This window comes from Nestor notabilis, unplaced genomic scaffold (assembly GCF_000696875.1).
Source record: "Nestor notabilis isolate BGI_N333 unplaced genomic scaffold, ASM69687v1 scaffold32469, whole genome shotgun sequence".
In the NCBI taxonomy this organism is placed as follows: Eukaryota; Metazoa; Chordata; class Aves; order Psittaciformes; family Psittacidae; genus Nestor; species Nestor notabilis.
The window spans coordinates 1-14,881 of NW_009942908.1; the positions used below are offsets into that span (position 1 = coordinate 1).

Genomic DNA, 14,881 nt, shown 5'->3' on the forward strand with positions numbered 1-14,881 from the left:
TGGTGTCCCCAGACCACCCGTCCCCCAGCCCTTTGGGGGATATGGGTGCCCTCACCCCCAAGCTGACCCCCACAGTTAGGGCTAGGGACCCCCAGACCAATGTGCCCTTTGGGTTGGCACCCCTGGGTGGGCAGGTTTGAGGGCCCCTGGCCTGGACACCCCAAAGCAGCATCCCTGCAGTGGGTGCTTCTTGGTGCATGCTCCTGGGTACCACCTTTCCCTGGGCTGAGCCCTGTGGGTCACCTCCCCGGGGCGGGCAGGAGCTGGTATCACCCTGTGGGTAAGCAGAGTAGGTCCCGCAGGCAGGGCACCCCAGTGTCCCCTTTTAGGCAGGGCTGCATGAGCCGCGCTGCGTGCAGGGCAGTGTGAGGTGCTGTCTGCCTGCTGTCTCCAGCTGCTGCATGAGTGGGAATGGGCCTGGCAAGGGAGGAAGCCTCTACATCAGAGGCACCTGCTGGAAGCTCCCATGTTCACCCATCACTGATTCTTTTTGTCAGTGTGATATGCTTTTTAATACTGTAACATACCTAGACACCCAGGCAGAGGTCAGGTCCCTAGTGTGCTAGGTTTGTCACAGAAAGAGATGAAATGTCCCAAAAAAGAGTGGTACTACCTCCATTTTACCCACTGGGATGTACTTATCCATGTTCCAGAGACTGACCTTCTGAGCGCTTGGCCCTCACTCTTTAGCAGAGCCTGTCCTCCAAAGCCCTTAGGGGTGACATGACTGGTTTTCCTTTGCTGCCTCCCTCTGAAGTCTGGTTCTCTATATCTCTGAACATCACGCTGCCTCCTGCAGCTTTTGTGGTGATCTGGGCAGTGGTGGAACGTGACTGTTTAATTGCTTGTTACTAATACCTGTCACTGTGTCTGACTGTAGTGACGCTGTACGGCGTGTTCACCAACCACTACTCTGCAAATGGCCCATCTCGCTGTCTCCTGCTGGAGCTGCTGGACATCAGTGTGTCCGAGCTGCTGCTGCACTCTAGCAACCAGGGCTGCTCCATGTGGATGATCCAGCACTGCGCCCGAGATGTTCTTGAAGCCCTGGCTTTCCTGCACCACAAAGGCTACGTGCATGCAGACCTTAAGCCACGCAACATCCTGTGGAGCGCAGAGGAGGAGTGCTTTAAGCTCATTGACTTTGGACTTAGCTTCAAAGAGGGGAATCAGGTTTGGAACATGCTGCTTTCTAAGCAGTTGGCTCTGTGTTATGTGGGTCTGTGATGTCTTTGACTCATTGAGTTAACATGACCTGATCGAAGTAGTAGCTGAGCTGGTGCTGAGGGTTTCCTGGAAAAGGCTAAAATGTTGTGTTCCCATTCTCCTTGCATGTCTTTGTTGATGTCTTAAGCCTTTGTGCACAAATTCCAAAGTTACTGATGCCTGAAAGAAGTGGTATGTCAGCTTCCTGGAAGGTTTGCTAGTTTTAATGTGGTCAGACGCGTGGGAGCACCCAGATCTGTAGAATTTGCTTTTATCATCCCTTATCGCATGTAGTAGCAATCCAGGCTTCACCATCAGCCTCCCAGTCAACTGCATTATCTCTGGCAGTGTCCTTGTGCTTGTCTCTACTTTCATCCTGTGTTCAACAGCTTCCCTTTTTTGGGAAGTCTGGATGTTTCTTTCCCAGGTCATTGTGTTGACGAAAGCCCATACTCTGGTTGCGGGTAGGCAGTGTCCATTCTTTACTGACACAGGCAGATCTCTGACTGTTGTACTGTGCTTTTCACATTTGCGAAGCTTTCACTCCCTCTTCATTGGTCACTTGTTTTGGTGATTCTGGGTTTTGTAAGTTTGTCTTTGCTCTTTTTATTCTTTTCTGTGGCCTCTTATGAAAGCAAAGAGCCTCAGGAGGTTCTGCTGTTGGTTTGATAGAGCTTCCTTTTACCCCTCCCTCTCACAGTAATAGCCTATGAGGGGTATCAGTAAAGCTTTTTCATTAGGTAGCCTCTTAGCAAATTTGCCTTTAATGACTGGGTGATGGGCAGTAGGTTTAGTAAACTCTTTTTTTTTTTTTTTTTTTTTTTCCCCTGCAGATGTTGTCCTGGCTTGTCCCTATTCTGTGCACTCTGCTCATTTAGAGGTTTTAAATTCAGATACTTTTTTTACTGGTTTACCTGGTACTGACAGTACAGCCCACTGTGAAGACTGGGACTGTGTGGGTGATCTGTCTGCATTCTTTGGTACAGGAGTTGTTTTTAATGTTTGCACTTCTTAACTCCTCCATGTTGTCTTCAGTTCTCCCACATTCTTGGCTGAATGCTGGTTTATGCTGGTAATCTGTTGCTGTCTATCAGCAAAAAACATTCTCTCGGTGTCCCATGTCTAATGCAGATATTTATTTTTTTTGATTCAGATCTGTGTTTTGTTGCTTGCTTGCTCTGCCACTTGCCTCATAATAGTTGATCAGGTGTTTTACTTGCTTCTGTGGTTCCTTCCAATCTGCTTTGTTTGGCTCAGTTTCCTTTTCCATTTCTCAGAAATATGCTGGTTCTATGAATGAACCTTCTCACCCTGCTTTGATTGTGCATTGGGTATCAGCTTCCCCTTACCACCCTTACCTTGGGCAGCAGCACATGTACATGATTTCCTTATATGAGTCAAGACTATATTACTTTTATTTGTGACAGCTCTGCCGAGCTTATCCTTGCATAACTTTTCCTGCTGTTACTGTTTAACAGAGAATGGCTGTACACAGAGGAAGGTCTCAACCACTTACATTTCTCAAAATGCCTTAGATGGTAGGAGTGAAATTCCATCTTGTTCTGTGGCCAAAGACCACAGTGTTTTCTCTATCTCTAAATGTTACTTAGTGGGGCTGCGAAATTGCTGCTTTTGCCATGCTAGAGGTTCTGCTCTTTGCTGATAGGAGGAGGGACACTGATGAGCAATTTGTGTATCCATTTTTTTTAATTTATAAACCACTTTGGCAGTCTCTGTTGCCTGAAAACATCTTCTGTAAACTTTATTTTCAATCAGAGAACCAGGTAATTTTGATTTGAATGTATTCCCCTGGTAAGAATTCCCAATCCTGCACCTTACCCAGGAAGTAGGCTTGCCTGTTCTTGTGTCATTCTTTTTATTGCGACAGTGTGTCTAAAATGAGCCCTCTCATGTTAAAAAGATGCCAGCATGCAGTTTGTCTTCGGACACTTAGAAGACTTGGCTACACAAAGCCACAGCCAGCTGATCAGATATTGGCTGCGAGCAGGAGACTGGGCTGGAGACGTTCAGAGCAGCCCCTCCAGCCAGCACTTCTGTGATTCTGGAATTTCCCAGTTTCTTTTAAGCAGGTGGTGTGTGGGCATTTTGTTTTACTCTGCCAGCCACAGCAGCTGGGTAGGTATTGATTGCTGCAGTGCGTCTGGCTGCAAGGGGGAGAAGGAAGAGGAGTGTAGGAAGCGCCTTCGATAATTTCCTTGACTGAACTTTAGGTGCCTGTCTCATTCTAACATTTTGTTCCAGAGAACATCAGTACTTGAATAATGGCAGCTGTAACTGATCCTTGGTGTTCTGACTGAGCTGTTTGTGCTCCCATGCAGCTGATGTGGGAGCATATTCTGGGTGTTTGAGCCTTACCCTGAAACTTCTAGTGTCTTCCGTGCTTACAAGAGGCTAATAGGTCAGTCCACAGTGACACCCAGCCTCTTCCTTCCAGCAGAGCTGTCTTTCATAGAGATCAGATGTTACTGGGATGCCTGCTGTTTTGCTGGGAGATGTTTTCTCTTCCAGGCAGTCTCAGGTTTTTTCCTTATCAACACAGCAGTATAGCAAGTTGAATTGCCTGCTTACAACACTCTGTCAATTTAGCAATATTTTGGTGACCTATTTGGAGGGATATCTATGAACTGATTTAAGGATAGCGTGGAGAACCTGAATTTGGAAAATAACTTTTTCTGTGTGTTTGGTCTTCTGTAGGATGTGAAATATATTCAAACAGACGGGTATCGGGCTCCAGAGGCAGAACTGCAGAACTGCCTGGCGCAGGCAGGGCTCCAGAGTGAGACGGAGTGTACCTCTGCTGTGGATCTGTGGAGTCTGGGAATTGTTTTACTGGAAATGTTCTCAGGAATGAAACTGAAACATACAGTCCAATCTCAGGAATGGAAGGTAAGAGAGAGCTGCTGCAGGTGTACTTGCTTGCACCAAATGCGTTCTCCTGCTTCTTGTTTGTAACCTGGATTTATGAGGTAGGATCTGGCAACTAGAGTATATTTCCAGGATGTTTCTCTAATCCAATTGCCTTGAAAATTAAGGTTTCAGAGCCTTAAAGACCTGCCTGCCCTGTGGAACCAGCATGTCTGAACGCTGCCTATGTTTAGGTTACTGAAAGCTGGGGGTTTCAGGAGCCTGTTTGGAGCCCGTATCTTGCCAAGAATTGGGAGGTCAGTTACACTGGCTGTAGTGTGGCACAGAAGGAAGAACAAAATGAATGACTGATGCCTGCCAGCTAGTTCAGCAGCACAATGAGAAAGGGATTACTTGCTGTTTTTAGTCTAACATTAGCTCTAATTTGGGGATCTTGTAAGTCTATACCCTGAGAAAACAAGACGAAGGCTCTGTGTTGTGAGCAGGGAGGCTGATGCTGTCCTCAGTTCTGTATGAGATAGTTTTGATTTGTGTTCCCCTTCCCAGTAGGAGTATCCGTTCAGCATCCTAACGTCCACAGTAACTGCAAATTTGCCTGTGCATGGATATTTCTGGGTTTTGCACAGGCAAATGGGAAAAACTTCGTCTCATGTGGGCCTGATGGTTTAACATGTGAGGCTTGAGCATTGAGAATCTCTTACAAAATGCCGCAGTACTAGTGCCCTCAGCATCCAGTCTAGAAGATGATGGGATATTGTAAGCTTTGCACTGGTGGGTTTTTTAGTTTTTTTTTTTCCCCCTCCCTAAGCACTGTTCCTTTTTCTTTCCAGACAAACAGTTCTGCCATCATTGATCGCATATTTGCCAGTGAGGGGGTGGTTAATTCAGCCATTCCAGCTTATCACCTCAGAGACCTTATCAAAAGGTATCTTGTCATATTGACTAACTTACTTAAAGATGCGCTCTGTAAAGTCTCATGCCCTGCTTTTGGTATCTTAGAGCCCACACCTAACATTTTTTTCTTTTACTTTTTTTTCTTTTTTCTTAAATTTTATTTTTAAAATCTCCCAGCCACTGTGCTAGTAATAAGTGCAAGCATTAGCAGACATCCTTCAGCTCCTGATTTTGGCACAGTCTGGAGTAAGCACATAAAGAATATCAGTCATGGTGTTAATCAATTGCTGTTTCAGTGCTTTGCACTTCTGCCAATGAGGTTGTATTTGGAGAAAACAGGAGACTTTGCTGCTTTAGGGGAGTGTTGTCAGAAATGAGGGAGGGGGGCAGACAGTGCTGTTTCTCCATTGCTGTCAAGATTCAAATGCACTTATGTAGCTCTCTACTGAGAAGTCTGCCAAGGGGATTGTTTTTGCTGTCCTATGACTCTGTTCTGAGGCTGCAGAGTGAATGAGGGTGCAACTTGGCAGAAATAGCATTGGGAGCCTCTGGTAAAGCTGAGTAAGGGATGCTCTCAGGCAAGCACTGGACTATTAGCTGCTTTGAATGCCATTTGTGGAAAGATGTGGGAGCTGCTTGGAGTGTGATCACTTTCATAAGATTGCATGTGTGCCTGAGACATGGGCTGAATGGCCTGGGAAAGTGGAGCTGGAACATGCCGTGTTGTACTTCCCTGTGAACTTAAGTGAGCAACTTCCATCATTTGATGCCGAGAGTCACCAAGAATTAAAACTTACCATGCCGTGTACCCAAAATGCTTTCAGGGGATCCTTCTGGTGTGTTTCAGCCGTGAATTGAAAGACATGCTTCTCGTTCTTCTCTTTGAACCATAAGCAACCCAAAAGATAGGGTATTCCTCAGTACTGGCTTCCAGCCTGTGTTTAATTTGTCAATGCAGGCATGTTACATGAAAGAGCATAAGAGTGTCTTCTCTTCCAGCATGCTTCATTGTGACCAAGGAAAGCGAGCCTCCGCTGAGAAGGCTTTATGCAGCCCGTTCTTCAGCATTCCCTTTGGTAAGCTGTGCATGTCACCCCTGCTTATGGCTTTCTCAGCATGTACTGGAAACACCACAGAGTGCAGTTAAATCGTATTTTTTCTGGTTCTGGCCTCATTGCTGCTCTTTTGCTCATGGCAGCACTTGCCAACTCTCCATGGTATCACAGTAGGCAGGTCAGAGTGATGCCTGTGCTCTTAGTGCTGCCATGCCCCTCTAGCCCCCTGGGCTGTTGCTTTTCCCTGGTTGGATTCCCATTAAACTCTGCATGGATCAAACTGACCAAGAGCGTATTAGCAGCAGCATTCATCTGAGGGGACAGAAGTATTTACCTAATACTGTGCCTGTTAAGGTGCTTTTGAAGAGTACTGTGCTATTTATGGTGGGTGGATTGTTTTTCATGTGCCAAGTGTTTCCCAGTTCAGAAGCCAGGGATGTGAGTGACTAGGGCAGTGGCTGATGGTAGCATCTGCTGCTGCTGCATCCTTTGCACAGGTCGAATAGTCCCAGTGTGTTCTCATGGTGCAAGCCTATTTTTGCAGTCACTGGCCTGCCTTTTCTCATGCCAGTGTGGCAGGTCACAGGCAGATGTCAATGGTACTTTCATCTGTCAGTTTCTCTTCAATCTATTAAAATGTTTCCCCAGGACCACCTCTATCCTCCCTCTTCCCCATGTGGGTTGCAGGCTGTTAGCAAAAGATGGGCTGACATTGCCCTGTTTAGGCTCATATCCCTCCCTGATTTCTGTTCCAAAAGAACTGCAGCATCCTCCAAAGCTTGTCTGCTTTCAGGAACACCAGTGAGGAGCTCTGCATCCAGCTTTTCTGCAGCATAAATTGATGCTTCAGACATCCAGCTTCTGGCTGGACTAGCATTTTCCCTTGAATCTTTGCTCTGCTTTTCTTAAGCGTCTTGGTGTACTTTGCAATGAAGGTTGTTATGTATTGCCTCTTGAGGTCACATGAAGATACTGGAATTCCTGTGTATTAGGCAAAGGTAACAAACTTGTTCCTGTTTTCAGACTTCCCTTGCATCTTAGAAACTGGAACTGTGGTAATCAAAGCCACCTTCCATGGCTGAACTTTGCAGCTGGTATTGCTTTAGAGCAGAGGGAATAGTATAATCGGCAGTGCTTTCTGCTCTACTTTTAAACACACAGACCTCTAACTGTACCTAGGAAGGTGCTTCTGTGGGTAGTGCTACAAGTTTTTATGACAGCTTCTTTCTTCATAGTTCTCTTTGCCAAACTTGTACATATGCTTGTCTCCACAAAGAAGCATTTACTGTTGCTTTCCTAGGAAGTCAGAAAATGATCTATCATTGCCTTTCACTTGGACACAGTTTTTCTGTTTAGAGCGAAGACAGCTGAGAATGGGTTTCCTTGCCATTTACAGCAAAGTCTTGACTTTCCAGTTCATCAACTTCTTTCCTGAGTTGCTTGCAGGTTCTGTTTTGTCAGCGTGGTTGGTATCTCCTGGCACTCTGAAGAGGAGCAGAGGGGCTGGGCAGAAAGTACCTCCTACAGCAGAAGGGTATTGCAATAAATGCTTTTGTCACTTGGTTATGAGAAGACCAGATGGCTTTGAGTCCTAGGGTTTGGTTTGTTTCCCTCTCTGACAAAGGCATGTGAAATGAAGTACAGACTTACTTCAGTAAAAGGGGCAGCATACGCGACTGAGGCGACATTTAAATATTCTTTCAGTCTCTGGTTCATCTGATGTTGCTTCTTGGTTGCCAACAGTCCTGTGGAGGAATGGTCCCAGAGGTTTGCTTGGAGCTGGAACATGCCTGGTTATCTGGATGCAGCACCTTTCTTCAAAGGGCCATCCCTGAGTGCTGTTTGGGCATCATCTAGACTGATAAGACCTTTCGTACTCTTAAGGTTTTCATAAGGACTCTTCCATGTCAGGCAGGAGTTGATTTATAGCTGTGTGCTTGTCTGTCATCTTCTCTTGCACTATGAAATCAACATCTGTCTGTGCCTGGCAGAGATGTCAGCTCCCTCACACGTGTTGTATGCTTAGCTTGGAAAAGTATTTCCAAGAAAATAATAACCCACTGTCTTTCCAAACGTAGACAGAAGGCTCAGACTGGAGAATTGGAGCCATTTCTTCCCTTTTCTCTCCCCTCTCTTACTGTCAAATGGGAGAACTGTGAGGTACTGCTATTGTGTTTGGCAACTGTAGCTGCCAATATAGATAAAAACATTAATGCTCTCCACGTACTGCAAGTTGGGCTTCCAGATCTTAAATTCATGATCGGCCTGCCAGTCCCTTTCAGGAAAATGAAATCAAGCTTTTGTCCCTGGAGAGCTGACAGTGTCCCTGCTGCTTTGAGTTTCTAGAAGACTGGCTGTCTTCTTGGACATGACTCTTACAGTTTGGCATTAGTTTGTCCACCTTGGTTGTTTTAGTCTTCCACAGTAGTATCTATGCTACACTGCTTGTTCCAAGCCATCCTGGAGTTGCTTTTTTTATTAGAACCAAGTGCCCCATAGCAGCAGGCTTTATTTCTACTCCTGTGAAGTTCACAGGGTCGTTGCTCACCCACCTTGTGGCCACCTGCTTGTAGTCATGTCTTATTCTGTAGCAGTGCATTGTTTAAGTAGCTAAGTAGCTTTTCTCATTTCTTTGCAAGACTGTGTGGTGGTCTTAAAAACAGTGCATTGCAACTGGATTTTGAAAGGCGGAAGGCTTACATGGTGTTTAGGGAAGAACTGAAATATATCTTGGAGAATAGTGAGGCTTGTGCTGTAGTATGACTTAAGAATTGGAATTATAGAAGCTGGTCAGCCTGTTTTCAGCTTGTAGCAGTAACAGGAGAGACAGGTTGCAGAGTAGTTCTTTCATCTTCCCATATCTCCATATATGCAGGGCAGTTTGCTGAACTTAGCATAGCTCTTGAGGTCACATCAGTTTCTGAATCTGAGCTAAGTAGATGTAACTCCAGTCTTAATTTCTGCTAGCTTTGTAATTTTAAAAGCAATTTCAGGTGCTGGTCCCAGTATAATTGCACAGTGCATTGAACCTTTTGGAAGAGTCTCTCAGTGCACAGATGTAGTTAAGTAGGGAACCGGGTGAAAACAGGCTGTAACTGCAGGTAATAGTGGATACAAGCAAAACTGTCCTGCAAAGAGCAGGAAGTGCTGTGTATGACAGTGTATTTTGAGTTAACTTCCTGTTTCGTTGCTCCTTTGAACTTTGATTTCTTTAATTCTTTGGGTGTCAAACAGCTCCCCATATTGAAGATTTGGTGATGCTCCCCACGCCTGTGCTGAGGCTGCTAAATGTCCTAAGCGATGCTTCTCTGCAGTGCGAAGAAGAATATGAAGGTTGGTGCAAGTTGTGCAATTCCTGTATAGCAATGTGGTCTCATGGACTCTCTTGTTTGGCTTTGGGGATGCAAGAACAAGCAGAAGTACAATTGATAGGCAGCAGAACATCAAAGAGCTGCTTGGCTGAGATTTGGTACCAAATGGGTCAGCTGCACCAACAGAGAACAGACCAAGAGATTGAGACAGAAAGCAGAGCTTGTAGTGAGTTCTTAAAGGATCCCAGATTAAAAAAATAATAACATATTTTGATTTTCTTCTTTGGTTAAATGTCCACAGACCTCATAATGCGTTTGTGGCTCTGGGCTTCTGCTGGACATGTGCAGGACTCTGGAGCCCAGTAGCAGAGATTCGTAAAAATTTGCTAATGAACTTATCCAAGATCTCAGCAGAGATCTGAAATATCTCATTGGAGTTCTTAAATTGTAGCAAACACTATGTGGTAAGTGGCAAGGCATGTTGGTAGAATTTGCATTTCTGTCTGCTCTCAAATCCACGAGTGGCAAAACCTAGAGTGCTCTGGGGATATGAGTTTAAAAGGTTAGGTTCTGCTCACACAAAGGAGGGTTTGTGGCAGCTACTTTAGTTACTCTCCTCCAAGTGCCCTTACAATGAAAAGGCACTCATAATTCCCAAATGTTTTAGCACTGGAAGGCCAGGCTTTGTGTGCAAGGAAAAGCACTGTCCGTGTACTCTAAACCGCGCTGTCAGGGATTCACTGCCTGCAGCTCAGTTCAGACACTTTGTCTTGTTATATTGACATTATGCAGCATCAGCTTCTGCTGTGGCACCTCTTGATTATTTATTTTAAATTGAGAGGAAAAGCCCATATGTTGGCTGTTTCTTACTGTGTTCATCTGGCCTTAATTTGTTTCTTAGCTCATCTAGTTTACAAAGTGAAAGACAACCAGCTCTTTTCTTTCTCAGATATCTTGGAAGACATAAGGGAGGAGTGTCAGAAATATGGACCGGTGGTTTCCTTGCTTATTCCAAAGGAGAATCCTGGTAAAGGCCAAGTAAGTGAATGGTGGGAAGAGGCTGCGTATTCCCATGTACGCTCCATGTGCTGCAGGACAGCTTCTGGAAATCTGCTTGATGACAGTGCTAAAAATAGCAGGTTATCTTGAAGGACAGCACAGGTTCCTTCCTGGTTATGTACAGTTGCCTAACCTGGGAGGTGCCCAAACAGCCTTAGCAGGGGAGCTGGGATACAGCAGGGAAGAAGAGAAACCAGTGGGCAGGAGAGGAAGCATTGAGGGTGAAGAGCTTACTTACCAAACACGCTCCCCTTAGAAACGAGGAGCAAGAGATTAAGAAATTCCAGTTCAGACATGAAGCTTCTTCCTTTTTAGCTCCATTGCTCTGGGCTCTACCCAGGTTAAAGGGGAAAAATATGATCAGGAACTGTTTCTCTGGTTGTGGGGGAGGGGGGGGACATGTGGCATGCTGCACTGGAAGTCCTATTTCTCTCTTCTCTCTTTCAGGTCTTTGTTGAATATGCAAATGCTGGTGATTCCAAAGCTGCCCAAAAAATGCTGACTGGAAAGATTTTTGATGGCAAGTTTGTTGTGGCTACATTTTACCCACTGAGTGCCTATAAGAGAGGGTATCTGTACCAAAACTTGCTATAGGCAGTAGCAACAATCAGGAGAGTTGTCTTGTTCCTCTTCCTCACGTGTTTTACAGTTGAATGTGCAAAAGAGCTTCCTAGCCCTGCTTTTGAGTCATCTGTGAAGGAGAGATGCAAAGGACTTAACTGGGCTTTGAAACCTTTACTGCTGCTTTGTGATGTGCAGAGGAGGCCGGGATGGCTTTCAGCGTGTGCTTGTGCGTGTGTTGTGCTTGCTCGTTTACACTGGGTGTGTGGCTTTGCCCCAGTGGGCGCTTGGGTGGCAGGAGTGATGCCTGGGGGGGCCAAGCAGACCTTGGTGACTGCTTTTACGTGATTTGAAGCAAGACCGTGTAAAATTTTGGCCATACCACTTGACTTTGCTCTAGGGAGTAGATTATCTATATGTAATATCTATATAATAAATAAAGCAGAAAGACCATCCTCTCTAAACCAGACCAGGAGGACTTTCAGGTCTTCACATCACGTAGAGCAGGGGAGGCAGTGAGATCAGATCTGCTGAGCGTTACCCTGTCTCCACCTTGTGACCTGAGAAGAGCCATCTGTCTGACCTAGCATGGATGGCATACTGGGCTTAGCAAGGTGTGGGGTGATACTGCCTGTGGTAAGCTGAACTTGCTTGTATGGCTGGGGTGGGCAGGGACTGATGGTGGATACATGTCATAAGAGCAGTGCCAGGCTCATTCCCGGCACAACCTGTAAACACTTTGTAGCCTGAGGTGATGTGAAAACCCTGTCAATGTGGAGTCATCTTTTCTAGCGTATGCTCTGTGCTGGCACTGATGCTCTATAGCTCTGATGCCAAATCATCTGTGACACATAAGCATCTTTAGGTGATAGTTTTTGAAAGGAGTGCTACAGTGCACAGTATTTCTTGTATCTCAGCAGGACTGCTGCCCTGCAAGTCTTTTAAGAACAAATATTTGTCTGTCATATGTCCCACACTTGGCTTTCCTGTGTTGAGCATTTTGGTTTTGCATTAACCCATTAGACTTGTAGGTAGAAGCACTGACACTTTTGGTCCTTCATAGGTTACACAAAGGGCCTGAGACAATCTGAGATCCTGTATAGAAAGGGCTCGGTCAGTCACGGACCTGACTAGTCAGGAGAAGGTGTTTCACTTTATCAGGGACAACAGCCACATGCTTTTGCGAAAAGAAACCTAGGCGAGCAGGTTTCCCCCCGGACCATGCTCTCTGCTCATGTGGCTTCAGTGCACAGGCAGAAGCTCACTTGCACAGCTGCCGGCATTGGGTAGGTGGTGGTAGTTTCCCAGGGGTGTGCAAATCCATACACAGGGTATCATGACTCCTGGCATGTGTAGTGTGAAACAGCCCAAATTAGAGGGGGACCAGCATGTTCTGGATTGTGGCGCTGGTAGCAGTTTTAGTGAGGAGCAGAGCCCTTGTGAATTCTTTTTTCCAGCTGAAACACTTGTGGGCAGCTACCTGAGCCATCCCTGACTTTCCCTGGAGTAATACCTGAATTACCTTGCAGTTTCCTTTTTGCATCCTGCTGATGCTAGAATTGCTGGAATCCTGCACTTAAGCTCCTCTTGATTTTTTTGCCCTGTGCATGTGCCATATCTCAGGAGATCCAATGTCTGTAGCATTTCACAAGTCTTGAATTCCTCTCTGTGCTGGTGTATAGTCCTGTCTGCTGTGACCCTTCCCAAACTCGCCCAGAAAGGACCAATATCTCTGAATGTTTCTGTTGCCTTTGAGGTGATAGGTTTTCCACAAGAAGAACAAACTCCCGCAATAAGTTTTAAGGTTAGATTTGCTGATCAGACTTTTTCTGGCAATGATGCTACTTTGGTGTATGTAGCAGCTTTGCATAGATGGGGTGTGTGATTTGTTGCTTTTAATTTAATTGTTCTTGCAGTGAAGCACCTTTAGTGTATGGGAGGAATTGGATGATTAACTGGGTGAGGATTTTTCCTACATGAAGAACAGTGTTTACAAGTACTCTGAGCATTGGTAGATATTGACTGACCTGCTCAGCTCTGAGTTGTTGCTGTCTCTGGTGGGCCAAGCCAGGGGTAAAAACACTTTGGCCCCAGAGTTCACATGTTGAATGCCATCCTGCCAGCAGCATTAAGCTGGGTCTGTGCGTGCCAGACAGGGAGATGCCAGGGTGCAGGTGCAGAACTTAAATGCATTTAAGTTCTCAAATGCATTTGTGTAGGACTGTGAGCTGCTCTGTCTTCTTTCAAGCATATCTCTTTTTCGGTCAGAATTATGCTTTGGATTGGCAACTAAAGATAGAGAGCCATGCCAGGATGAATCTGTAGAGAGGAGCTACAACCTGTGCCCGCAGCAAGGTAGAGCTGTTCCACCAGAGTTTGGCTGGGGTTTTGCTCAGCTGCTTTAACAGGAGCTAAATAAATCTTCAAGGTGCAGACTCCTGCTGCCACATTTTCTCTCCAGATGCTCATTGACTAGGCTTGAGGATGGGGCTGGGCAAAAACCTCACAGCTGCTTTTTTAAATTTTATTCCTACCAAGAGTTGAAGATGCTGATCTCTGTCCTGTCACTGGATCCAGCCCCTGGCTTTCCTCTCTAGGCTCTGTGGTACAGGGAGGTTTAGAAGCTTCTCCGAGCAGAAGCATTTTATCATTATCCAGCACCCTCTGCCTTCAAAACCTTTTCTATCAAGCTGAAGCTCACTCTGGTATCTCAGTGGCCTCTTGGTGGCTTGGCATAAGTTTCAGCCCTGCAAAAACCTGTCAGTATCTGAAGTGTGTGTTGTCATTCAAGCCAAGGCATCTGTCATGGTGTGTGCCTGGATGGGCCTCGCTTTCCCATCTCCAAATTACTGCCGTGTTGAGGCTTTCTGCTCGGGTGCTTGCTGGGTCTCTTGCTCTGTGCTGCTGATGCAGCTACCTCCCAATTGCTTTCTGTGTAGCACTGACCTGCGTAGCCTTGGCTAGGTGACAGCTAGATGTGAAAACCTGCAGCCTGCCTTTGAGGGAGAGATCTGATTTGAGGGAGAAAGGGATGAAAGATGAAGCCTTAAGACAAGCCAGGGAAGGCTGGTGCTGCTCTGGTGGGATGGCAGGCCAGACATCTGGCCCTCCTACCCAGGCAGAAGGCAGTCCATGGGGCTGTGTCCCCTTGGAGCACATGTGTAAATGGGAAACACATTGATGCTCAGTTATTTCTTGGTGATGGTTGGGTTTTGTAGCTGATCTGACAGGAACTGTCACTGCCAATCAAAGAATAGTAGTCCTTTCTCTGCCACCAATGTCTGTGGGAGCAGTGAGGGAGAAAGTTCTTTGCACTTCCACCTATTTATTATATGCAAGGAAGGTAACTGGTTTTTAAATCACTGGCCAAAGCACAAGTCAGCTCTGATCTTAGCTGTATTCCTAATTTTATTCTTGCTGGTCTCCAGCCTCCTAACAACTTAGCCTGAGCACCCTCTTGCACCCGGGTTGTCTTGCCAGAGGGTTCGGTATACTTCTTCCTGCTGTGCTGGACCCTGTAACCACATGCCTCCCTTCGGGTTAGATGTCAACTGTTGTGCCCTGTCATGCACCATTGCTGAGCAGATGTGTGCTTGATACAGGTGATTAATAAATGATGCTTCCGTATGAAGCGGTTGTCTAGCATGCTTTTCTTGTGGGACCCCTGGTGAAGTGCCACGTAAGTTCTCTGTCACCGGGGGGGCTGAGGCTGTCACCCAGCCGTGGGGGTGGCAGTGGGTGTAGTGACTCGGTCGCCTGCGAGGGTGACCTTTGCCCGGTCAGACCCGGCCGTGTCCCCTCCCTGTCACTCGGGGCTCAGGCTCCTGCGGCAGCACCGCTTACTCACACCGCACAGGGCCGCCTTCCACGCTCGCTCTGGCGTAACGGTTTCCGCAGTGGTATTCCCCA

The 14,881-nt window shown here is 46.3% G+C and overlaps 1 protein-coding gene across 1 annotated transcript; it reads left to right on the top strand.

Moving 5' to 3' along the window:
• Nucleotides 1-880: 880 nt before the first annotated feature.
• Nucleotides 881-11,084, top strand: UHMK1 (U2AF homology motif (UHM) kinase 1; the record flags this gene model as incomplete). Its single annotated transcript, XM_010021635.1, has 7 exons — nt 881-1,173; nt 3,922-4,113; nt 4,923-5,017; nt 5,986-6,062; nt 9,276-9,374; nt 10,302-10,390; nt 10,859-11,084. Coding segments are annotated over 7 exons (992 nt in total), but the record flags the coding sequence as incomplete, so codon positions are not given.
• Nucleotides 11,085-14,881: the final 3,797 nt, after the last annotated feature.